Source organism: Trachemys scripta, chromosome 3 (assembly GCF_013100865.1).
Source record: "Trachemys scripta elegans isolate TJP31775 chromosome 3, CAS_Tse_1.0, whole genome shotgun sequence".
NCBI classification, from domain to species: Eukaryota; Metazoa; Chordata; order Testudines; family Emydidae; genus Trachemys; species Trachemys scripta.
Window position 1 is genome coordinate 4,331,598 of NC_048300.1, and position 23,159 is coordinate 4,354,756.

General features: G+C 54.7%; 1 protein-coding gene across 1 annotated transcript in view; it reads left to right on the forward strand.

Annotated features, from left to right (window-relative positions):
- Positions 1 to 23,159, forward strand: part of LOC117874151 (cullin-9-like) — a 66,351-nt gene that overhangs the window by 3,957 nt on the left and 39,235 nt on the right. The window contains exons 3-13 of the mRNA XM_034764002.1: positions 3,598 to 3,752; positions 4,099 to 4,632; positions 13,266 to 13,404; positions 18,018 to 18,208; positions 18,893 to 19,259; positions 19,461 to 19,653; positions 20,869 to 21,076; positions 21,304 to 21,497; positions 21,683 to 21,909; positions 22,139 to 22,373; positions 22,745 to 22,850. Of these exons, the coding sequence (XP_034619893.1) occupies positions 3,598 to 3,752; positions 4,099 to 4,632; positions 13,266 to 13,404; positions 18,018 to 18,208; positions 18,893 to 19,259; positions 19,461 to 19,653; positions 20,869 to 21,076; positions 21,304 to 21,497; positions 21,683 to 21,909; positions 22,139 to 22,373; positions 22,745 to 22,850 (2,549 nt within the window). The remainder of the gene's footprint in view (positions 1 to 3,597; positions 3,753 to 4,098; positions 4,633 to 13,265; positions 13,405 to 18,017; positions 18,209 to 18,892; positions 19,260 to 19,460; positions 19,654 to 20,868; positions 21,077 to 21,303; positions 21,498 to 21,682; positions 21,910 to 22,138; positions 22,374 to 22,744; positions 22,851 to 23,159) is intronic.

Consider the following 23,159-nt stretch of genomic DNA (forward strand, 5'->3'; position numbering starts at 1 on the left):
GGACCCGTTCTTGTCACCCCAGCCAGCCTGTCGCTGTCTTTCTCTTTCTCTCTCCCGTTCCTCTGTCACCCCTCCAGCCAAGAGGAGGAGACAGCTAGCTCCGGTGGGAGGACAGCGTCTGGTCCTGTGCAGTTTGATCTGGCCAGGGTACAGTAATAGTACCGAACAGGCAGGTGGAGAGAGACTGCCCCTCTCACACAGGGCTCGGGGGCGATAAGAGCCTAACAAGCCCCTTCTCCTGGTTCTGAGTGATCCTCCGGGGGGGGTGGGGGGGGTGGTCTGGTTCTAGTTCTGAGCAGGAGACCCAGGAGAAGCTATTGCCACATGAGGGCTTTGAGCCGAGTGCTCTGGAATTACACTGATCGGGGGAACCTCCTAGGCCACAAGACAAGTGTTTCCCCAGAGACGCTCGGGCAGAGCCGGTTGAATGGAAATTCCATACGCAGGGCAGGAGTTTAAATAGACAAGCTCTGATGGGTTACCCGAGACAAGCTGCAGTACGTCCAGGTCCCAGAACTAGACAGTCTCTTTCCAAAAGGTCAGGGATCAGAGTCTCCAAGCAAAACTTTTGAAGCACTGGCCTCATCCATACAAACCTCTCCCTCTTCAGAGCTATCACCGCCTGGTGCAGTGTCCTCGTAGATGAGCCAAAGTTAAATCCACTATAAAGTTTTCCTAATGGCTCATTGATGGCTGCAGTAAAATTCTCAGCGAGGTCTCTGGCTCCTAATGCTGTAGTCTGAGGCCAGCTGTGGCTCTGTGAATGGGAAAGGGGCTCCTACATCGGGTCGGCTGTGACACCTCAAATCTCAGGGCAGTAAACTCTCCGAGGTCACTTTGTGAGCTGGAGCAGACCTGTGGAGAAGGAGAAACGCCTGCTGCTAGCACCCAAGCCCCCCCAAAAGAGAGAGGGCTCCTTGCCCAGATGGAGTCATTTCTCCTGCCCTAGAACCGGTAGTAGGTGTTGTAGGCACAGGGCGGGCAGGGCACCATTGATGTGGTATCTGGACACCAATGTATAGGCACAGACAAGAGGTAGGTGCCTGGCATGGTCATGTGGCAGAGGACGACGCCATTGGCACTTTGTGCCTAATGCTTCCTCCAGCACCCACTGATCCTGTGCATAATGCCAAGTTCTAGCTCTTGCAAAAAGCAATTCAGGCCTGGGGACCAGGCTCAGATTTTCTTGCTGCCTTCCTGCCTGGCAAAGGGACACTATGCTAGCGGGTATTGACGGTACTGTTTCAAGGGGATGCTTCAGAACTAGCCAAGGTTTCCCACTTTTGCTTCATCCCAGTCCCCACCTTCCAGGGGTCCCTGAAGGCAAATGAACATAGTGGGGAGCAGTCTTCCACCTACTCCGTATCGGTGCCGGTCAGTAGATCTGTGAAACGCCATCAGAGCTGTGCCCGATGCTCTAAAGACAATGAAACAGGAAGAGTTCCCTGCCCAATGAGTTTCCAGTCTGACGTGGTGACTGGGTATAAGAAGATGTGGCACTGCACAGGGCCGTGTGTGGTGGGGTGAGAGCTGCTTGGCTGTGGCTAAAAAATATTGGTGCAGAGCTATGCAAATTCTGTAGAGCAGCTGTCCAGGTTGTGCTTGTGTACACCACCACTCCCACTAAACCTTGCCCTCTTGATATACAGGTACGTGTCTCGCTGCTCTGTCTGGGAGGCCATCTGGCAGCTGCCCGGTTAGCAGCAGGGAGTGGTTGTGCTCCTAGCTGGGACAGAACTGAGTGGACACAGCCTTGAGGAGGTTGTTCCGGGGCTTGCAACTGCATGTCAGGGAATGGGTCTGGTACGGAGAGGCCCAGGGTAGTGAGTGATGGAGTCGGGGAAAAGCACACGGGTGTCCTTCAGCTCAGTTCAGTGAGAGTTTATTCAGTAACAAGCTCTGTCAGTGTAAGATGTCGCCGGACCCCTCAGATCTAATCCTGCTCCCATTGATATCAGTGGAAACAAGCGTGGGTCTTTAATTAGCCACTTGGGGGGGATTTTGCAGTGTGCTTGAATTGAGATTCCCCCCTCTGTCCTGCGCTATCCAGGGGCAGTGGAGACCCCGCTTGGGGCAGGCAGGGAGCAATGCTGGTGCTGCATCAGACCGTCTCAAATCCTTACATCTGCCAAGATGATATCTGAATAGCTTAAAACAGGCTGACTTTTCTGCCACGCCAAAGGGGCGACCCCACAAAGAGGGGGCACATCTGTAATCTGCCTTTGCTGTCTTGGGTTATTAGTGAGCAAAGACATTCTTCATGTTCTGAGCCCTTCTTCGCCAGTTGCAGGGGCTGTGCTCAGACTTCACACACACCCTCAGGAAGTGCCAAGCGTGGCACGTGGCAGCCCCAAAGGACACTGGTCAGAAAGTTACGGGCCCATCAATACAGGGTGATAAAATCCCAACAACACGTGCAAGGTGACCTGCAAAGGGTTTTAAAAAACGCGCTTGTGCCTTTTGGGTTGTGTCCGATGACAAACGGGGCCTGAAAAGGCTTTTTCCAAAACCAGGGGTTTTCTGTGGCTTGTTTTATTTTCTCCTTACGATACGAGGTGTGTACATTTTGTAGTTTTCTGGAGGACCTGCTGGGTGTCTGAGAGCTTGTGTAGGGTGAGTTCTCTCAACTCAGAGGCATGGGCGTTGAATCTTTAGCTGGCGGGGGTCTTCGCAATGCTCCTCGTCATTCAAGTGAGATGTTTTCCGGGAGCTTTAATAGTGATGCTGTTTCCCTCTCTCGACTGGTGAGAGTCCCCATTTCACTCATTCTCCAGTCAGTCCCGCAACTGACAGGGCCCAGCTCCCTAATGCAAAACCCGAGGGCGACAGGCTGTTTTGGGAGAGAGGAACGGAAGGGTCAGGCTTCTTTTGCCGTCAGAAAACAGCAAAACAAAAGCACAAGCTTTTTATTTTACTTTGCAGGGTCACGGCAGCGTGGGCGGGTGCTCCCAGTTCATGGCTGCAATCTAGCTTTTGTTGATTGCTTTTTGTTTCGTTTGTTATTTCACTTGGGGGGGGGGGGCAGTAAACTCCATGGCTCTCATTAACTCTTCTCCCTAGACGGGGACTTGGCCTCTTGCTGTGGGAAAAGCCTGGGGTATTGCAGGCCTTGGGAGCTCTCCCGTGCAGTGATAGCCCCACATTTTGGTTGGTTGTTTAGTGGCTGGGTGATGGTTGGAAGGGTCCATGGGGGGTGTCAGGTTTGAGTTGTCCAAGGGGGATAGGTGGTCATGGGGGTGTTGTTTGGCTTTGTGTGGCTGATTCCCCTTTCTGGGGCAGAGACACTCCTGAGGGGCGCTGGGAGAAATGGAGAGAGGGCAGGGCGCGGGTGCTGGGAAGATTGAGACGTTCCTGAGGGACGCTGGGAGAAATGGAGAGAGGCCAGGGTGCGAGTGCTGGGAAGATTGAGATGCTCCTGAGGGACGCTGGGAGAAATGGAGAGAGGCCAGGGTGTGAGTGCTGGGAAGATTGAGACACTCCTGAGGCGCGCTGGGAGAAATGGAGAGAGGCCAGGGCGTGGGGTGCTGGGAAGACTGAGATGCTCCAGAGGGGCAGGTGGGAGGGAAAGCACTCAGCTGGTGTGTGTCGCTGCTGCAGGGAGTCGGGCCTACGTTCTCCTGTCCCTGAGCCAGCAGGACGGCATTGAGCAGCACATGGACTTTGACAGTCGCTACACCCTCCTGGAGCTGTTTGCGGAGACCACATCCTCCGAAGAGCACTGCATGTCCTTCGAGGGGATCCACCTGCCCCAGGTACCCACAGGACTGGCTAGCTCGGGGGGAGGGGCACAGGAGCAGGGGGCTTCACTGGGTGGGGGACTTGGAGGCCTGTCTGGTATGGAGATGGACGGTGTGGTGACAGGAGAGAGCTCAGAGACCTATTGGGGAGGGGAAGGTTGGCTCAGGGTGGGCAGGACAGGGGGAGGTTGTGGGGAGGGTTGGCTCAGAGGCCTGTTAGGGATGGGGGAGGGGAGGGTTGGCTCAGGGTGGGAAGGCTGGTGGGGGCCTGTTGGGGGGGGGTAGAGATGAGGACAGGTGAACAGGCAGAGGGTGGGAGGGGAGCTCTCGTACCGTGGCTCTGACGCCGTGTCTGTTGCAGATCCCCGGGAAGCTGCTGTTCTCGCTGGTGAAGCGCTATCTGTGCGTCACCTCTCTCGTGGACAAGCTCAACAGCAGCACGGAGCTGGGCGGGGAGCGGCAGGACTGCGCCGTGCCCTGCGCTCACGTCGGGGAGAGGAGCCGCATGCAGCGGGAGTTCGAGTTCAGCATGGCCATGGCCAATCTCATCTCCGAGCTGGTGCGGGTGATGGGCTGGGACCGCAGCCAGAGGATGGAGCTGCTGTCCCTGCAGGAGGGGCAGCCGCGGGTCGTCCGCTCCATCTTCCAGCCCAAGGCTCCCGCCTGCGCCGCCGTCCAGGTGCCTCTGGTCACACCAAAGCCCTCCCCGCGCAAAAAGCAGGGCCCCGGGTTCTTGACTTTGTCCGACTTCGCCAGGCGCAGCAGCTACGTGGAGTACGTGCAGGAGAGCCTCAAGCCGGGGATGATGGTGCGCATGATGGAGGACTATGAGGAGATCAGCGCTGGGGACGAGGGCGAGTTCCGGCAGAGCAATAACGGGATGCCCCCCGTGCAGGTGAGTGCCTGAGGAACGGAGGAGCATGGGACTGGCAGAGAGTAAGGGAGGAGGGTGAAACACTGCAAGTGGCATTGCTTCCCATCCTTCCTGGTAAAACGTCCCTGCCCCTGAGAGCTCTGGTCCCAGGTGTTTGGCTTGGACTCTCTGTAGCTGGCTTCCTTTGATCCACAAACAGGCTGTGCTCCCCTGGCCGAGGGTGAACAGGTTTTTCATCCACGCGCTTCCCGTTTAGGAGAGCCAGCTGCAAGTGAGAGTCTGGTCTGGGGGGCTCCCTTCGCACTCTGCGTGTGCAGAGCGGCATGTGCTTGGTGCAAGGTCAGACCTGCAGACAGAGCCCACCTGACTCGGGAGAAACTTAAGCAGTGTCTCCAAGAGAAGTTTGCCGCTATGCCTACAGCAGATGATGATGATGACAATTTCTGAGATTCAAGGCTGCCATTCTCTCAGCATGTGCTGAGTCCATTGGCTATGTCACATGCCATCACCAAGATTGGTTTGATGGGAACGATGCTGAGATTCAGGGCCTGCTTGACGAGAAGAGAAAAGCTCATCGCATGTGGCAAAACGACATATCACGCCAGCAGAAGAAAGAGTCATTCAAGCAACTCAAGGCTGAAGCCCTAAGGAAAATCTGTGTCATCAAAAATAAGTGGTGGCGAGAAAAGGCCAAGGAGGTTGAGTTTTACACTGATAAACATGACATGAGGAGTTTTTTTTCAGGCAATAAAGGCCATTTATGGTCCATGCTCCACCCACACCACTCCGAGGCCAAGACGGGTCAACGTATTTTAAGGCGAGCGAAGCCATCAAAGCCAGATGGAAGGAGCATTTTGAGTTGGTCCTGAACTATGAGTCAACTGTCTCTGATGCCACTATTGAATCTAGACCTCAACGACATGAAAGAGAATCTCTTGCTGATCCATCCCCCCACCCCCCAGAAGAAGTAACACGAGCCATTATGCAAACTAAGAACAACAAGGCAGCAGGGCCTGAAGTCTACAAGTTTGGAGGTGAAGAATTGGTAGGGAAACTCCACAAACTTTTTTCTTCATATCTGGTATAATGAGAAGATTCCAGAAGACTTGAGAAGCGCTAAGATTGTTACAATCTTTAAAAAAGGAGATAAGTCGGAGTGTGGAAACTATCGAGGCATTGCCTTGCTATCTACAGCAGGGAATATTCTTGCCTGTATCCTCTTAAATCATTACTTCTCCTTGCTGAGGAAATATTGCCGGAATCTCAGTGTGGTTTTAGACCATCCTGTGGGACAACCGACATGATCTGTGTTGCCCGCCAAATCCAGGAAAAGTCTCGAGAGCAAAGTCAGAACCTGTACGTGGCTTTCATCCATTTGACAAAGGCCTTTGACTCTGTCAATTGTGAAGCCCTGTGAAAGGTACTGGCCAGATTTAGCTGCCCTCCAAAATTTATTAAGGTTGTAAGGCTTCTCCATGATCAAATGACTGCCACGGTTCTCTGAGATGGCCTTGAGATGGCACCTTTTGTCATCAAAACTGGGGTTAAGCAAGGTTGCGTTATTGTCCCAACCCTGTTCTCCATCTATTTAACAATCATGTTGGTCCTCGTTAAAGACCACCTCCCCAATGGAGCTGACATTCAATATAGAATGGATCGGAGGGTCTTTAATCTTCGATGTCTCCACTCAGTCTAAAGTCTTCAGGGCGTCCATTACTGATCTTCAGTATGCTGATGACTCTGTCATCCTCACGCACACTGAGCGTGACCTTCAGTCCATACTGGATTTTCTTGCACAAGCTTACCAAAGCCTAGGACTCACACTCACTATTGGGAAGACTAAAGTGCTCCATCAGCTTGCCTTAGGCCTTGCACATGACCACCACAAATCACCATTGAGGGTCAGACTTTGGCTACCTCAGTAGCCAACTTTCTCAAAACTCAAAAATCGACAGTGAGATCCAGCGCGCAAGTGCTTCCTTTGGGAAATTTCTCCAACGTGTTTTCATGGACCGTGACCTACAGCAGGACACCAAGATCCAGGTCTAGAAGACAATTGTTGTTCCTACACTCCGCTATGGATGCAAAACCTGGGTGACCTGTCAACAGCACCTCAAGAGCTTGGAGAAGTACCACCAATGATGCCTCTGGAAGATCCTTCGTGTCAAGTGGGAAGATCGCCGCACTAACACCAGCATCCTCTCTGAAGCCAATGTCACCAGCATGGAAGCAGTGATCCTCATGCACAGATTTCGCTGGGCCGGACATTGTGTGCAAGATGCCAGACTCTCGCCTCCCAAAACAACCCTCTACTCTCAGCTCACCCATGGCCAGAGATCCCGCGGTGGTCAGAGGAAACGCTACAAAGACGTGCTGAAAGCAGATCTTAAGAAAACTGATGTGGACATCACAAGCTGGGAGGAGCAAGCCACTAACTGATCCCAATGGTGCCATTTCCTCCATCAGGCAGTGGCCCGCTTCGAGGAGAAGCGCCTTGCCCTCGAAGCTGAAAAGAGAGAGAAGGAAGGGGTAAAAAAAGAAAGAACTTTCTCCCAGTAGGCAACTGGCCTGCCACAAAATGTCTGTACCTACTGCGGGTGGATTTGCGGGTCCAGGATCAGACTCTCGAGTCATCTCAGGACTCTCATATAATTCCATGGTAGAGATCATCCTCGAATTGAAGGATCACTTAATTTGTTAGTAAATTCAGTTTATGTGCTGATGCCCTGAGGGAGATAGTGGTTGAGGTAAAGGAGGTCAAGGGTGTTTTTTAAGGTGGGAGAGACTAAAGCATGCTTGTCCTGGAAGGGGAATGAGCCGGAGGTAAGGGGGATCAGGGTGGGATAGGGTCACAGGGGCGGGGTAGAGGGGCTGCAGGAAGAGAGAAGATGAGCTCTCAGGTTCAGTGATTGGGGCCGTGAGAGGCAGAGGGGGAAAGGAAGTGGGGCCTGGGCGGCAGAGGGATGGAGTTCCACTTGGATCTTGCAAGTTTTCTTCCTGCAGAAGTTAGGAGGATCCTGGGAGGAGGGGGATGTGAGGGAGGGATTAAGGAGGGAGCTGAAGGTGGCTGGGCGGTGAGCATGGTGCACGCTAGGGGCAGAGCCATAGAAGGAGAGGGGATTTGCAGCGGAGCAAGTCCTCCTTGGGCTGGGACATGTGCTAGAGGCCCTCCACTGTGCAACAGCAGGAGTTGAGGAAGTGGATGGTGGGGCTGGGGCAGGGCTGGGGATCTTTGAGCTGGATGAGTGTGGAGAGTCAGTGACCCTCACTGGAGAGGCGAGGAGAGGGCGGAGAGCAGAGCAGTCCTGGTAGTGCTGGGGGAAGTCAGAGGCCGCTGGGTAGCGAGGCAAGTAGAGGGCGCAGCAGGCTGTGTTGGAGCTGAGACACTGGCCAGGCACAGGGGCCTCAGTGAGGGAAGGACCCGAGGGGAGCAGATCAGGCTGGTGCCCGTTTTGGGGGTGGGAGAGCTGCTCCTAGGCTGTGGTCAGGGAGGTGGGTGGCTAGAGGTCAGACGGGTGGGATTGTGTCACGCAGAAGAGGAGGCGCTAGGAGTCCAGGCCAGAAAGAAAGGTGGCTGAAACGTTCCCGTGGGCAGTAGATGATGGCACCATGGAGGGAGAGGAGAAGAAAGTCAGATGCAGTTTTGGTCTCGCTCATTCTCTGTTGTTTGAAGTGGGGTAGGGGGTGTTGGGAGAGGAAGGCTGGCGCCCTCGCTCTGCTCCTTAGTAGGGACGGAAGGCGTGACTGCAGTGTTGGGAGAAGTGCAGGTTTCAGTGGGAGCTGGGATTTGCAAGGAGACAGGGTCCTGAATGGCTGTGATCTGTCGGGAGATTGACCAGACTGTACCCCTGTTAAATGGCGTACAGAATAGCCAGCACCTAACGCTTCTTCCTTCAGACTGCAGGGCTGGGGGTGCGGAAGGTTTTCACCTGGGCCAGTGGGTGTTGGGGAACTTTGAGCCCTGACCACACCCACTTCCGTTCCATGCTTCTCCGTGGATCTCCTGGCCACGCTCCCTACCAGACTCTCCCTTTTCCCCGCCATAGATGGGTCAGCTCTCTCGCCCTGTGCGACGCCTGCCCCATGGGTTATGTGCTTATTCATGACGTTCATTGCTCTGCTTGCCTTCTGGGATTTGTTTGAACATTTCATGTGTCCGTCTTGTGCTGTAGCATTGTACGCCCACCTGTCAGCTGGGCAGACCATATTACCTCACAGTCAGTATTGCGTTTACAGTCTAGCCTTCCCTGTCCCAGACTGCACTTGTAATCAATATTCTGTGACCACTCCTCACGCTCCCTTTCCCCATTCCATTCCGCAGTGGTTTCCCTCTCTGAGGCCACGTCCTCACTTGGCCTTGGACCATACTTGGGAACGGTGTTTGGATGTGATTCCAGTTAGCAAGAGTTCACTTGATTTGCCCAGCCGTGTTCCGGTGGGTGTTCTGGCTTAGGTCCCAGTGTAGACTAGAATGTGTTGCAAAGCATGTTGTGTCTGCAGCCGAACAGAGTTAGCGAGAAGTGCTTAAACGTGCTTTCCACTGTGTTTAGGAACCAAAAGCCATGGTCGATGGTGTCATGCTGTCTGAAGTGGCTCACGAGTGAGAATCGCAACCTCAGGGCACAAACTCCAAACTGGTTGTGAGTTGTGTAATTAGATTTCACCAACCAAGTAACAAGTGTAAACCTCGCAGGTCCTCTAACAGCCTTACCATGGAGTCACAGACAGTCCCCTGGGGCATTCTGATCTATCTCGCCACCCAGGCAAGCTTGCCTCTGTGATAGTCACTTTACACCAAAAATCACAATAATATTCAGGTCACTCCCAGTCCCCAAGGACCAGTCACTTACCCCAGGTCAGTTGTACTCAGATTTCAAACCAAAGACCGGGCCTGTAGCCAATAAACTAACTTAGGGCAGGTCTACACTTAAAACGCTGCACAGGCACAGCTGTGCCACAGTAGTGCTTAAGTGAAGACACTTCTACACCAATGGGAGAGCGTCTCCCGTCGGTGTCGTTAATCCACCTCTGCGAGAGGCGGTAGCTGTGTCAACGGGAGAAACCCTCCTATCGACATCACGCTGTCTACACGGGGGGTTAAGCTGGTGTTACTAAGTCGCTCAAGGGGTGGAGTTTTCACACCCCTGAGTGACATAATTAGACTGGTACCGGTCTGTAGTATAGACCTGGTCTAAAGATGTAGTAAGTAAGAAGAGAAATGAGGGTTCTTTACAAGGTTAAAACAGGAAACATGCGCAACAATGAGTTGCAGTCTTAGATTTCAATAGGTACTTTCGGCTTCTATGATAAGCAGCTGTCTGTGTCCTTTAGGGCTGACCCAGGCCAAGCAGACTGGGGATCTCTTGTTTATGCTTAGAAATCTTTGCCTCTTAGAGTTCAGACAGCACAAAAGGACCCCAATTCCTCCTGGTCAGGGGTTTTTATCGCCATGTCCCTAGAGTCCAAGCTGATGGGATGAGTGCTTCTGAACGTAACCTTTTCATGGGTGTGTGTGGGGAGCAATCGGCAAAGTCTTTGTTCCACAATGGCCCAGTTGGATTCGGTAGTCCTTTCTGCTGGGCAGAAGGTACCACCTGCTGTAGGACTCCAGCGTTTTGCACTAGGCGATGTTTTTTCTTGTTTAGTGCGTTACGGCGTTTCAGAGCAAACATTTTACAGTTACAGAGCAAACACTGATGTATTGCCTTATAGCATGAGACACAGTACAATTCATCCTACAAGCATTCCATAAAGTCTAATCACATTCCTATATCTCTGATATCTATTGTAACTATACCAACCCGCAGGTGAGCCAGACCGGTTGCCAGCTCTGCATTTGTCAGTGTTCAGTGAGGCCTTGGCGTGAGCTGGCACCTGGTCTGCCAGCGTCACAGAAGGGGCTTTAGAATCCTGCCCAGATGTGGCCACAGCTCCTCTCTGTGACCCTGTGCTGTGACCCACTTGACCCTACTCCATCCTCTCTGCTTTCTTTTCCCTTGCTTAAAACATGGGGCCACCAGGGACGTTCTCTTCCCTCCTCCGTCAGTGCCCAACTTCCTCCAGAGCTTTGGCCTTCCCCAGACCAGCACTCTGCTTTGCCTAGCCCATTACGCTATCTTCCTTGGCTGCCTCCGCCGCCCTCACAACCCTCCCGGTCAGCTTCACTGAAACCATCTCCTTCCTTGAGATAGAGAGCGAGCCACTGCGTGTGGCCAAGACAAGGAAGGCTAGATTTAAAAACCATCCTGACCCAGTCAGCGGCCTCTGAATCAGCAGTGTCCAGTCCTCCAGACCCCCACCCCTCCCATGAAAAGAGCAACTATCCGGCGTGTGTGCAGCATCCTCCACAGATGTGCTGTGAGCTGTCCTGGCTGCCCCAGGCATGATCAGTCTTGGTGCACCAAGCCGTGCCACACTTGGGCCTAGGAAGCTGGCTTTGGGAGCCCAGAGCCGGGGAGCCGCTCATCTGGCCTGGCGACGGTATAAAAGTTCCTGGTAATGGCAGTGGCTCTGTCCCGTTCTTCCTGTCACTGGTGAGACCAGCTGGTTGGAGAGTGTGCCGCAGTGTCCAGATAAGATGTCTGCTGTGCAGTTGATGGCTGGGTGCATCCCAATTTATTTAGAGTTGAAACTGTAAAAAAAGATGTCTCTGCAAGGCTCTAGGCACCCTACCTCATTAGTTATACAATAGAGTGAAATCCAGCAGCATTCCCCCAGGAGCTCAGCCAGCCAGTGCCTTCAGAAACTTACTTCCATCCCCTAATTGCTGTGGGACGCACGTCCTCTGTCCTCTCCAGAAGCCGTGTCAAACAGGGGTCTTAGTAACGTGACCAGGAAGTCACCAAATCTGAGCTATTTTGGATCAAGGCGGGAAGCAAATTCCAGAGTCTGAGCCCTCGGAGAAGGCCCTGCCAGCCGTAACGGCCGCTTTACCAAACAAACAGTCCCTCCCTTGCCGTTTCTCCTCCCTTCTTGACACCCTCACTTCTCTGGTCCGTGGCCTGGCCTCACTTGATCAGTCACTGTATACTGCCTACAGCAGAGCCCTCATTTGCCAGGCGTGGCACTTTCACCGTATGGACTTGCTCTTCCCTGCTCGGCGCCCGTCTTTATCCACCAGCCGTTCAGTTTCCATCCTCCACAACAAAATTCTGTCCCCGGAGGTCCCCTTTTTCTTCCAGGCCCTTTACTCTGCATAAAAATATATCATCCCATTGCGCCTGCCCACTTCTCCTGTCCACACTAGAATAACACACTCTCAGTCCTTAAGTTAAAACTGGAGGATTGCTGGCACACCAATCATCTCACTGACCTCCAGCCTGGAGGACAGGGCAGCTCTAAGAACAGGAGTACTTGTGGCACCTTAGAGACTAACACATTTATTAGAGCATAAGCTTTCGTGGACTACAGCCCACTTCTTCGGATGCACAGAATGGAACATATATTGAGGAGATATATATACACACATACAGAGAGCATAAACAGGTGGGAGTTGTCTTACCAACTCTGAGAGGTAAGGCAGCTCTAGTGATCTAGGAGTTCTCCCTCTGCTTTCAGCTGATCGTGAAAATCTTTACTTGTGGGCCCAGGCCTGTGCTTTGTCAGATGTTATTTGTGAAGGTTCCCCCCCACCCTCGGTCTTTAAGAAGTTCCTAGACTCTGACTCATCCTCCTTTTGTTATCTTTCTTCATAAGGGTTTTTAAAAGTCTGCGGCCTAGGAGGGCTGAAATTGTAAGTGTGCAGAAGGCACTGTCCTTTCAGAACCGTGTTCAGACTTGTAGACATGATGCCAGCTTTGTTAAAGCAGTGTCCTGTGCTTGAAAACTTGGCCGGGTACCGGTCTCTGTTGAGAGCTAAGGCCTTCGCTTGGCTTGAAAGAAGTTGTTTTTGAGCCTGCTACGATGGGACAAGCTGGAGACTGTCTGCAGAGCATGTACAGCAGACAATGGCCCTAGCTGTGCACTTAGAATGAGGTGTGTGTGCTCGCTCATGCTCTCTCTCTCTCATATCTAGTAGGAGAGCAGCTTTTAAATTCTAGAAGCGGAGGTGTGTCTACGCTGCAGCTGAGAGCAGGCTTCGTGGCACTGGTAGACACCTGCACGGCCCCTGCTGTAGCTAGCACACAACTAGCAAGGTTGCATGGGCAGTGGCTCAGGCTAGCTGTCCGTGAATGTGCCTAGGAGGCTGGGTGGCTTTGCACTGAGTGGCTGCCCTCCTATCCCTGGCTATGCTGCTGTTTGTGGTGTCCTGGCTTGAGCAGAGCTGGCGTGAGTCTGTTGACCTGCGCTGGGAAGCTCGTTCTCAGTTGCAGTGTAGACGTACCCCGAATACATCACGAGCAAGGAGTTTCCAAGCAGCACAAGCATTGCTGGTAGAACTTACGTAAGTAGTTCCTGATGCGTTTTTTAAAAAAGAACCTAGGAAACAAACCCAAAAGAACTTGTGAATGCAGTGTTCAGTTTGCCTGTTTAAAATCAGGAAAGGCAAAGGTTCCAATCTCAATATTGACTAAGCCACAGTGTGTGTCGTGGATACCACAGAGTGTGCCCACGTTTATACAGCTTACTGGGTGAGATGGTGGTGGGCGTATGCCCTTCTCTGTTTATAGAACGTGGGCGTCGGGGAAGTGATCACACGTCTGTTTCACCCACAGGTTTTGTGGCAATCTACAGGCCGGACTTACTGGGTGCACTGGCACATGGTGGAGATTATTGGTGCCGGAGAGCAGCCTGAAGAAACTGCTGCCCAGGAAAAGGTATCCAGTCTGACCGAGAACTTGACGTTAACCACAGGTGAGGTTATGTGCACTGGGTGTACGTGTGCATGCTCTGCCTACTGCTCCCGCATGCTTTGGGGTGCACTTCGGGGCTGCTCACATTTCCTTGCCAGTATGGAGTGACTTACATTTCTTCTAGGGGTTTTCCTAAAGAGAAAAGTAATTCTGCGTGTTCTGTAGGAGGGATGACAGCTTGTCAGTCAGTGATATGACTTAGAGCTGCATGGGACACGTGTTTAGATAACAATAGGTGTAAAATGTCCTTTAATACTCTAGAACGTGCACATAAACTCTAGTTAGAATTAAACCGAACTAACTGCTAAAACCAGCATGTTTTGATATTTTGGCACTTGCTGCAAATGAAACCACCTGCAATTTGGTGCATATAAAATCAAGAGGAATGAATAAAACAACGTAGGTTCATAAGTTTTAAAAGCACCGGTGTGCTTTTTTTTGGAGTTCGATAGGCTAAGGTTTTAAAAGCTGTTTAGTAATTTTGGGTGTCTGCATTTCTGGTGATTCATCTTGAAGCACCTTAAAAGGTCTGGCTTTTCTAGGCAGGGTACTCAGCAATTTCTGAAAATCACATCCCTTTAAGGTTTCTTAAGTTAACACCCCAAAATCGAGGCACCCAAAATTTAGTTGCTTTTGAAAATCTTTTTCATAGTTCATCTAGTCTGACCTCCCACGTAACACATGGTAGAGAATTGCCCCGGTAATTCCTGCATTGAACCCAACGATTTGTTGTTGAAGTAGGATGCATCTTTTAGACAGACATCCAGTCTTGATTTAAGGACTCCAAGCGGCAGAGAGTAAGCTGTTTGTCTTCAGTCACCCTCTCAGAAAAGCATGCTTCTATTTCCAGTTTGGCTTTCTCCATCACTGACCGCCAGCCACTGGCCCGTGTGATGTCCGTCAGTTAAACTTTGCCTGAACACCAGCTTGCTTTGGCTTAATTCAAAACTGGTTTAGTTAAACGGCTGCAAACCCCTGTGGGGATGCTCTTATTTCAGTTTACACATGGTTTAATTCAGTTTAGCTTATATCTATTCCTACTCAAGCTAGTTTACCTGAAATAAATCTGATTTAAACTGGAATAAGTGTGGCCCCACAGCTTTGGCAATGTTTTAAATATATTTGTTTAAAATCACACCTTCACCCTGTGCAGTCTGCATGTAGACAAGCCCTTCTATTACCGAGCTCTCTAGTGATGGATGATACCTTCTCCCTGCATAAGAACTTACGGACCATGATCAGGGCTCCTTTTACCCTTCCTTTCAATAAGGTAAATAGAGGCTGGGCATGCCTACACTTGCCATTTAAAGTGGAAAAAGTCCATTTTTTGCGCAGAAACCGTGGGAGCGTCTACACGTGCTAATGTCTTTTTGCGGTGAAACTCAGAAGTTTCACCGCAAACAGAAAACCCCGAGAGGCATATACAGCTCTTACCAGTGATGCGTTTGCAGTGATGTGCAAGTGAAGAGAGGTTCTTCCTGTTTACAGAGCTTTTAGCCTCCAGAGGATCTCCCACAGTGCCTAGGTGACCACTCTGGCCAGCAGCTCTGCTGTTAAACAGATGTCCACCCCTCCCCTGTAAACCCCCGGGAGCTTTGAAACTCCCCTTCCTGTTTTCTTGGCAAGTGCTCACTTATCTGGCCAGGTGACAATGGCTGCTCCACAGAGCAAACGATCCCCTGCTTGGATCAATGCTGAGTTACCGGAGCTGATCGGTGTTTGGGGACAGGAGGCTGGGCAGGGACCCTGGAGAGAGCTGCACTGTGGGATAGCTGCTCTCATCAGCCATGGAAGTGCTGCAGATGTGAACACACTCTGACGCCTGTGGAAGTGAGTGAGGACACAAACCAGCGCTTTTCTTTCCCCAGTTCCCCATCACCGGTGAAACTGACAGCGCCAAAACTCTGCAAGTGTAGACAGAGCCTAAGCTCTTTAAGAGTCTTGCATGTTTTCCAGACTGTTGATCATTCTTATAGCTCTTCTCTGACCTCTTTATTTTTGCAACATCCTTCTTCACGTGTGGACGCTGGAACTGGACATGGTATTCTAGTAACGATTCATAGCATTTAAGGCCAGACGGGAACCACAAGCTCATCTAGTCCAGTGGCTCTCAACCTTTCCAGACTACTGGACCCCTTACAGGAGTCCGATTTGTCTTGTGCACCCCCAATTTCACCTCACTTAAAAACGACTTGCTTACAAAATCAGACATAGAAATACAAAAGTGTCACAGCCACACACTTACTGAAAAATTGCTGACTTTCTCATTTTTACCATAGAATTATTAAAATAAATCAACTGGAATATAAATATTGTACTTACATGTCAGTGTATAGTATATAGAGCCGTATAAACAAGTCATTGTATGAAATTTTAGTTTGTACTGACTTCGCTGGTGCTTTTTCTGTAGCCTGTTGTAAAACTAGGCAAATATCTAGATGAGTAGATGTGACCCCTGCGTACCCCCGGCCGAGAACCACTGCTCTAGTCTGACCTCCTGTGTAACACAGGCCAGAGAATTTCACCAAGTTGACCCCAATATTGAGTTTAATAGATTGGGTTTAGCTAAAGCAACTTCTAGAAAGTGATTCCATCTTGCTTTGAAGAGATGGAGAATCCACCACTTCCCTTGGTAGTATGTTCCATGGGTTGATCACCCTCACTGTTCAGAATCCGGGCCTTATTTCTAATCTGAATTTGTCTGGCTTCAGCTTCCAGACACTGGCTCTTGTTCTGCCCTTCTCTGGGGAGTTAAAGAGCCCTTCTGTCCCCATGGAGGTACGTAGACACCACAATTGAGTCACCCGGCAGTCTCTTCTTTGACCAGCTAAACAGACTGAGCGCTTTAAGTCTCTCACTGTGAGGCATTTTCTCCAAGCCTCTTGTTGTTTTTGTGGCTCTTCTCTGCCCCCTCTCCAATTTTTCAACCTTCTTAAAACGTGGACACCAGAACCGGACGCTGTATTCCAGCCTCAGTCTCGCTAGGGCTGTATATGGAGTCAAATCACATCCCCGCTCCTGTTCCCTCCTCCCTGGTTTACACCTGCTGGGGTCGCATTAGCCCTTTTTGGCCCAGCATTGCACTGGGAGCTCACATCGAGTTGCTGGTCCACCGTGACCCCTAAATCCTTTTTAAAGGGGCACTGTGGAAAAAACAGCATGTGGTCACGTAATTCAAGACTGTATCTTAATGCGAACACACAAGGGGGCCGAGTTAAGGTTGTACAGGGAACCTTAATTCCCGCGTTTCCTAACTTCTGAGTGCTTGGCTTTCCGAGCTGTTCAGGTTTGTTGTGTGTAAATCGCTGGGTTTTTAAACCTAGACTGAAAGGCAAGCTGCGAATGCTAGTCAGCCTCCTATAGGATTCACACCTTTGAAAGGGAATTGTTTTGATTGTTAGGTGCTTAATGAACGATTGACATTGTTATTAATTATTCATAGTATCCAGTGCCTAGGAGCCCAGCAGGGGGACCAGTTTTGTCATGATGGTTGCCACAGGGACCAAGGCCTTGTCTAGACACACAAATCGTACTGCTTTAACTATACTGACAGAGTTACATTGTTACGGTCCCTGGTGTGGATGCAGTTATACCAGGATAAACGTGTTTATACCGATATCGCTTATTCCTGCCTGGGAAGAGGACCGAGCTAGACCAGTATAAGGCACACTTATACCAGTGTAATGGTCTAACTATATTGGTAGAAATCACGCCCCTTCTCGCCACCAGTATCAAATCTGGGCCTACATGAAACTAAGATCTCTGAGTACTCCACCCCCAAGCCACATCTGTTCACTACTGTGACGGAGCCCAGGATCCTCACGCCAGTTAATACAGCAGTGAACAAATGGGGCCCTTTTATGCTTGCAGTTTTGGTTTGCGGGAAATCTCTCTGCCTAGGTACTTGTACAGCCATGGGACCGTTGTTTCTGAACACCAAAAGCAGGTGCTTCTACTGAGCAAATGTTTGTTCTCTTCAGGTCCTTCTTTATTTTTCAGTCCTCACAGGCGTTCTCCGCTCCCCCAAGCGGAGCAGAGCCTGCCGGTTAAGATGCTGCTTACTCCCTTCTTCCAGATGCTAGGGAGGCTTACCCCTGATCTCCACAGTACCCCCTAGACGTCCCCCCTTTCCTGCCCCCTTTCCTTTGTTGACAGTCCTGTAGCCAGTGGTCAGTCTCTGTGATGGTGTCGTGTCCCCAAAATGAGAGTGGGACTGTAATAATTTCTCCTCTTGCTACACCACACCGGCCGCCTGGCGTGTGTGGATTGAACTGAGCAGCTGTCTGTGACGAGTGAGCTCAGATTTCAATCCGTTTCAATGGCAATCCTTTTCTTTAAAATGCGTGCTGGATCTCCCCTCAGCTCTGAGTGGGTCCTGACAGCCACCCAGTGTTCTCTGCTCTTGCTTCATGCGCTCACTCTGGTTGCCGGCAGATGGCAGACTGGGAATCCGGCCAGCCTGTTAAGAGACTAAACTCCCTTTGAATGCTGGCCCTTGGCTGCCTGACTGGCCCAGGCCGGCCGTCCCCTCCTGGCTCCGATGGCCCTGCAGCAGGGTAACTGTCCTGCCGAGGCGCTCAGGGTTTGTCTCTGCCTTGCTGTGCCCCCATGCAGTGACCCAGACGTTTTACTGCAAGCCCCTTGGGGGGCTGTACTCCCTGCCCTACCTGACGGAGCGGCCGAGCGAGGACTCGGAGGCCCTGAGCCGGGCCGAGTGGTGGGAGCTGCTCTTCTTCGTGAAGAAGCTAGACCCGCACGAGCAGCAGGAGATCGCCCAGCTCATCCGGCAGCACCAGGAGGAGCAGGTGTGGGACGGGGTGGTGCAGGGGAGGGAGAAGGACCTGGGGGGGAATAGGGAACGGGGAGGTGAGAGATACCATGGAGCGAAGCGGGAGAACAGGGGAGATGGAAGTGGATGGGGGCAGCAGGGATGGAGTGGAACAGGGAACTGGGGGGCCTTGGGAAGAGCGGAGCAGACTGGGAGGGGAGATTGAACCGGGGGAGTAAGTGGGGATGGCGCGGGGGCAGGTGGGGGGGGACCAAGGAGTGCGGATGGAACAGAGGGAGGGAACGAAAGAGGAGACCAGCTCTGCCCAGGCAGAGAAACTGTGTCCAACAGTGTCTGGATGGGCAGGTCACAGGCATGGGGACATGCTGTCAGCAGGCACTCGGACATCGATCTAGGACAAGAGAATTGGGCTTGTTTGGTTCTGGCTGGCCTGGGGACATCCTGGTGTGGGGTCAGTTCTGGCTGGCCTGAGGATATCCTGGTTGGACTAGCCCAGGATTGGTTTGGTTCGGGCTGGCCTAGGGATATCGCCGTTGGACTAACCTGGTGTCAGTTCTGGCTGGCCTGAGGATATCCCAAATGGACTTGCTCGGCGAGGGGTGGGTTCTGGCCGGCCCGGGGGCGTCCCGGCGAGGGGTGGGTTCTGGCCGGCCCGGGGGCGTCGGGCCGCTGAGGATTAACCCAGGCCCTGCATTTCCAGCTGTCGGAGCTGGATGAAGAAGCCCTGATCCAGCTGTCGGTACCGGTGGAGCTGGCCCAGAAAGTGCTGCGGGAGCTGAGCAAGCAGTGCGAGGGCTGCACCCTGAGTGACCTGCATAGCTCCCATGTCTACAGCAAGTACTTCCTCCGCCCAGGGGGGGCGCAGCCGGGCGGCCTGGGGCTGGACGCGGCCCCCTCGGAGTCCGCCGAATCCCTGGTGTCCAAGAAACCAAAGAAAGACCCTCCCACCGCCAGAGTGCCTGCCCCCGCCCCGGCACCCCCAGAGAAATCCGACTGCCAGCTGTTCAGCGAGCTGCTGCGAGCGGAGGGGCTGCCCTGCCCGGAGATGGCGGAGGAGAAAGCCAAGGGTACGTGCCGGCTGGGGAGGGAGCTGCATGCGGCCCTGGCTGGGTGCTGGGCTCTAGCTAAAGAGGGTCCCTGCTGGCCAAGGGAGGTCTGGGCAGGGGAGACCCAGCGATTGGCTCGGGGAGGGGAAGCGCCGCGGGGAGGGGCTGGCCGGAGGGCTCGTGGAGCAGCCTAGGGTTGACGGGTGTTTTGGTCCTGGCCAGTGTTGTGCAGCGTGAAGGGGTCGGGGAAGAAGAGCTCGTTGGAGAGGATTGCAGAGGTGGTGGAACTGATCCAGAGGTCCAGCTCCGAGGTGGGGCTGCAGCTAGCCGGGCTCAGGTTCATTATCAAGACCCTGGAGGAGGAGGCCGGGCGAGAGCGGCAGGTCATCAAACCCGAGGGCGGGCTCACCATCAGGTCAGTTCTTTGGCGGGCCCAGACCTGGAGGTGGCAGGCCAGTGCCTCCCTGGAGAGAAGGGGCAGGAAAACCAGCTGCTCCTGTCTGCAGGGGCCGGCTGGTGGCCGGTGTCTGTCTCTGGTGCGGGCATTGCCTGTGGGTGATGTTTCTATTAGAGCAGTGCCAGGGGATGCCAGTCAGGGCTGGGCACCTGGACTGTGCTCACGGTCCTGGCTCCAGAACCTTACGGTCTAGCTACAGCAACGTAGAAAGGATTTGGGTGTGTGGGGGGGTAACGGATACGTCACCGATTGTACGGCCGGCAGGGACCGTTGTGATTGGCTGGTCTGATCCTGTGCATCGCGCAGGCCAGAGAGCGTCACCCCGTCACTCCTGCATGGGACTGAAGTCTCCTGGGTTAGTGGCACCATGGAGCCCAGTAAGTGGTGGGCTTTGGGCAGATGGCCCCTCCCCGCGTAGCGACCGCAAGCCGTGGAAGACTTGCCCTATCCCTGGGAAGCTGTTCCCATGGCTGGTCACCCTCCCTGGTAAACAGGTCTCTGATTTGAACTTTGCCGTGGTTCTCCTTCCACCTCTGTCTGCTGGATCAAAGAGCCCCCGTGTCAGCAGTGTTCTCCCCAGGCAGGTGCCTACAGACTGCGAGCAGGTCTCCTCGCCCTTCGTCCGAGGAGCGGCCTGGATCCAGCTTCTTTAGTCGCTTGTTGTGAGGCAGGTTTTCCAGCCCTGGGTGCTTGTGGCTCATTTCTGACCCCTGTCCGGTTTCCCTGTACCAAGTGCGGACACCGGCCGACCAAGGGGTGACTAGATCATGATGCGCAAGGACCTTTCTGGGGAGAAAACACTAGTGCTAACGGGCCCGTTAGTCTAGCAGAGATGGGCAGAACCAGAACCGGTGGCTGGAGCTGAAGCCAGACACATGCCTGTGAGCTGTAAGGCCCAGATGTTTACCAAGGAGGGTGATGAGCTGGAAGAAACTCCCAGGGCAGGGGTGGATTCTGCACCTCTGGATAGCTGGAAATCAAACCTGGCTGCCCTGCTGGGACTCCTGTGAGGGTTTGGGGAGTGGGGGACGCAGTGGGGCCAGGAGGAGTGGGAGGCCCGTAGTGGGCCCGGGGATCTGGTTTCTGGGCCAGAGCTGACCTGGAGCCACGCAGCAGGTCAGTCCCCGGTTGCCGAAGCCCGGCTCCTCACCCGCCCGCCGTTGCTCCCCGCAGGGAGAAGCTGGTGAAGATGCTGGTGGAGCTGCTGACCAACCAGGTGAAGGAGAAGCTGCTGGTGGTACTGGCGCTGCGCCTGCTCTGCGTGCTGATGGCCAAGTACGACTGGCGCGTGCTCTTCGCCACGGAGGGCGGGGTGCGTGCCGTGCTGGCCTGCATGCAGGAGTACGCCCCCTCGGCGCTGGTCCAGCAGGCCGGCCTGGCGGTGAGTGCGCGCCGGCAGCCACGGGGCCAGACATCTGTCTGGGGGAGAAGTGCGGCTCACGGGGAGGTGGTGGGGACATGCCGGGATCCTGCGTGGGAGAGGGCGGGGTGGGGTGGCCAGTGCGGGGATCCCAGGGGGATGCCAGGATGCGTTGGGCAGCCTTATGTTCTCGGCCTGGGGCTGGTGCCGCTGGTTCTCCTCCCTGACTGGCTCCCTTGGCCTCCCAGGCTCTGAAGGTGCTGGTGGGTGCCGGGACCTGCGAGCTGCTGGGTGCCAGCGAGAAGCCCTATCCCCTGAACCACGCCGATGCCCCGATGATGTGGGAGATCTTCGCCAGCATCGGCTCCGCCTCCAGCAAGGACTCGGACAGCCTGCTCTGCGCCCTGCCTGCCGCCATCCGCACCATGCAGGGCACTGCTGGGTATGGGGGCTGAGTGGGGTCATTTCCGTGGGGGCAGTGTTGGGGGACAGTTCCCTGGAGGCTCGGGGGGGGTGTCTGGTTGGGGGGGGACCTTGCTGGCAGTGGGTGCCGTTGCCCCACAGACCCACTGAGGAGGAGCAGCGGCTGGTGCCCGCGGGCGCTCACCCTGGCGCTCTGTCCCGCAGGGCCTCGTCGGCCGTGCAGAACGGCCTGCTGGTGGCCGGCCTGCTGATCGACAGCCACCGGGGCCTGGCCGAGCAGCTGGTGAGCTGTGACATCCACTCGGCCCTGCAGAGCTGCTGCCAGGGGGGCCAGGACCCCACCGCCCCCAGCCACGCCACCGAGACGCTGGCCCAGATCGCGCTCAGCCGGCTGGCGGAGCACCAGCTCCCCACGAACCTGGACACGGCAGGTACAGAGCCCCCCCCCCCCCCCCCCCCCACAGCCCGCGTCTGAGGCCCTGGGAACAGCAGGTGCAGAGCCCCCTGCCCCCCCACCCACAGCCCCATCTGAGAGCCTGAGGACGGGGGTATAGGCACCTGGTGCCCCCAGCCCCACACTGCCTGTGAGCGTGCAGCCGGCAGCATGCAGTGCCCTGCCCCTGCCCCAGCCCCGGCCCCACGGCTCTCTCCCTGTGGCAGAGGCGGGCTCAGCCCTGGAGCTGAAGGACGTGGACGTGCAGACGCTGCTGGGCCGCCTGCAGGAGGGCAGCCTCTCCAAGGAGCTGGTGCTGGCCCTGGAGCGCTGCGTCTGCGACGAGGCCGGCCCCGAGAGCGAGGGGGCCGAGGCCCTGCGGGACCGCCAGCACTTCCTGCTTCTGCTGCGCAGCCTGGAGCAGCTGGGGGCCGAGAAGGCCGTGCAGCTGGGGACCCTCCGGTGAGTGCGGGGCGTGGCCGGGTCCTCGGGGACACTGGGGGGGGGCGGCCGGGGCCTCGGGGGCACCGGGGGGGGGGGGGGGCGGCCGGGGGGGGGGGGGTTTGGGGGGGGGGGGGTTGGTTGGGGCTGTCCGGAGTGTGTGTATTGGGGGGTCAGGGTTGGTTGGGGCTGTCCCGAGGCGGGTGTGTGTGTGGTCAGTTGGGGTTTCCCGAGGCAGTGGGGAGGGATGGGGTGAGGGTCGGGGGGGGCGGGGGCAGGCATGGGGTGAGAGTGGCCCGTGCAGCCAGAAGGCCGGGCACACGGGGGGATCGGGGCACTGGCAGCCGCCGGCCTCTCTCCTCAGGCCCCACCTTCCCCCGTCTCTTGTGCAGGATTTTGAACAAGCTCCTGGACAGTTACCAGGAGGAGGCGCTGCCCTGGCACGAGAGCATCGAGCCCTGTCTGTCCTCCATGAGCGCCCCCAGCACCGAGTGGGAGGTGAGGGGGCTGGGGGGGCCCTGTCGGGGGGCAAGGGGAGAGTCCGGGAGCAGGACATGGGGGCAGGGAGGGACTCCTCGCTCCGCCCCAGTTACGGGCTCGCGGCAGGAATTGCTGGCGAAGTCTCTGCCCGGTGCCTTGGCTTGTAAGAGCCCTGATCTGCGCCAGGCCTGTCCCGGGGAAGCTGGGCCTGTGGCGCCCGGCATCACCCCTTTACTCAGCGCCCCCCAGGCCAGGCTGGGGCCTGTCTCTGTTCTGTCAGACTCCAGCCTGGGCCCCGCAGGAGCTGGGAGCCACCCTGCCCCTGAG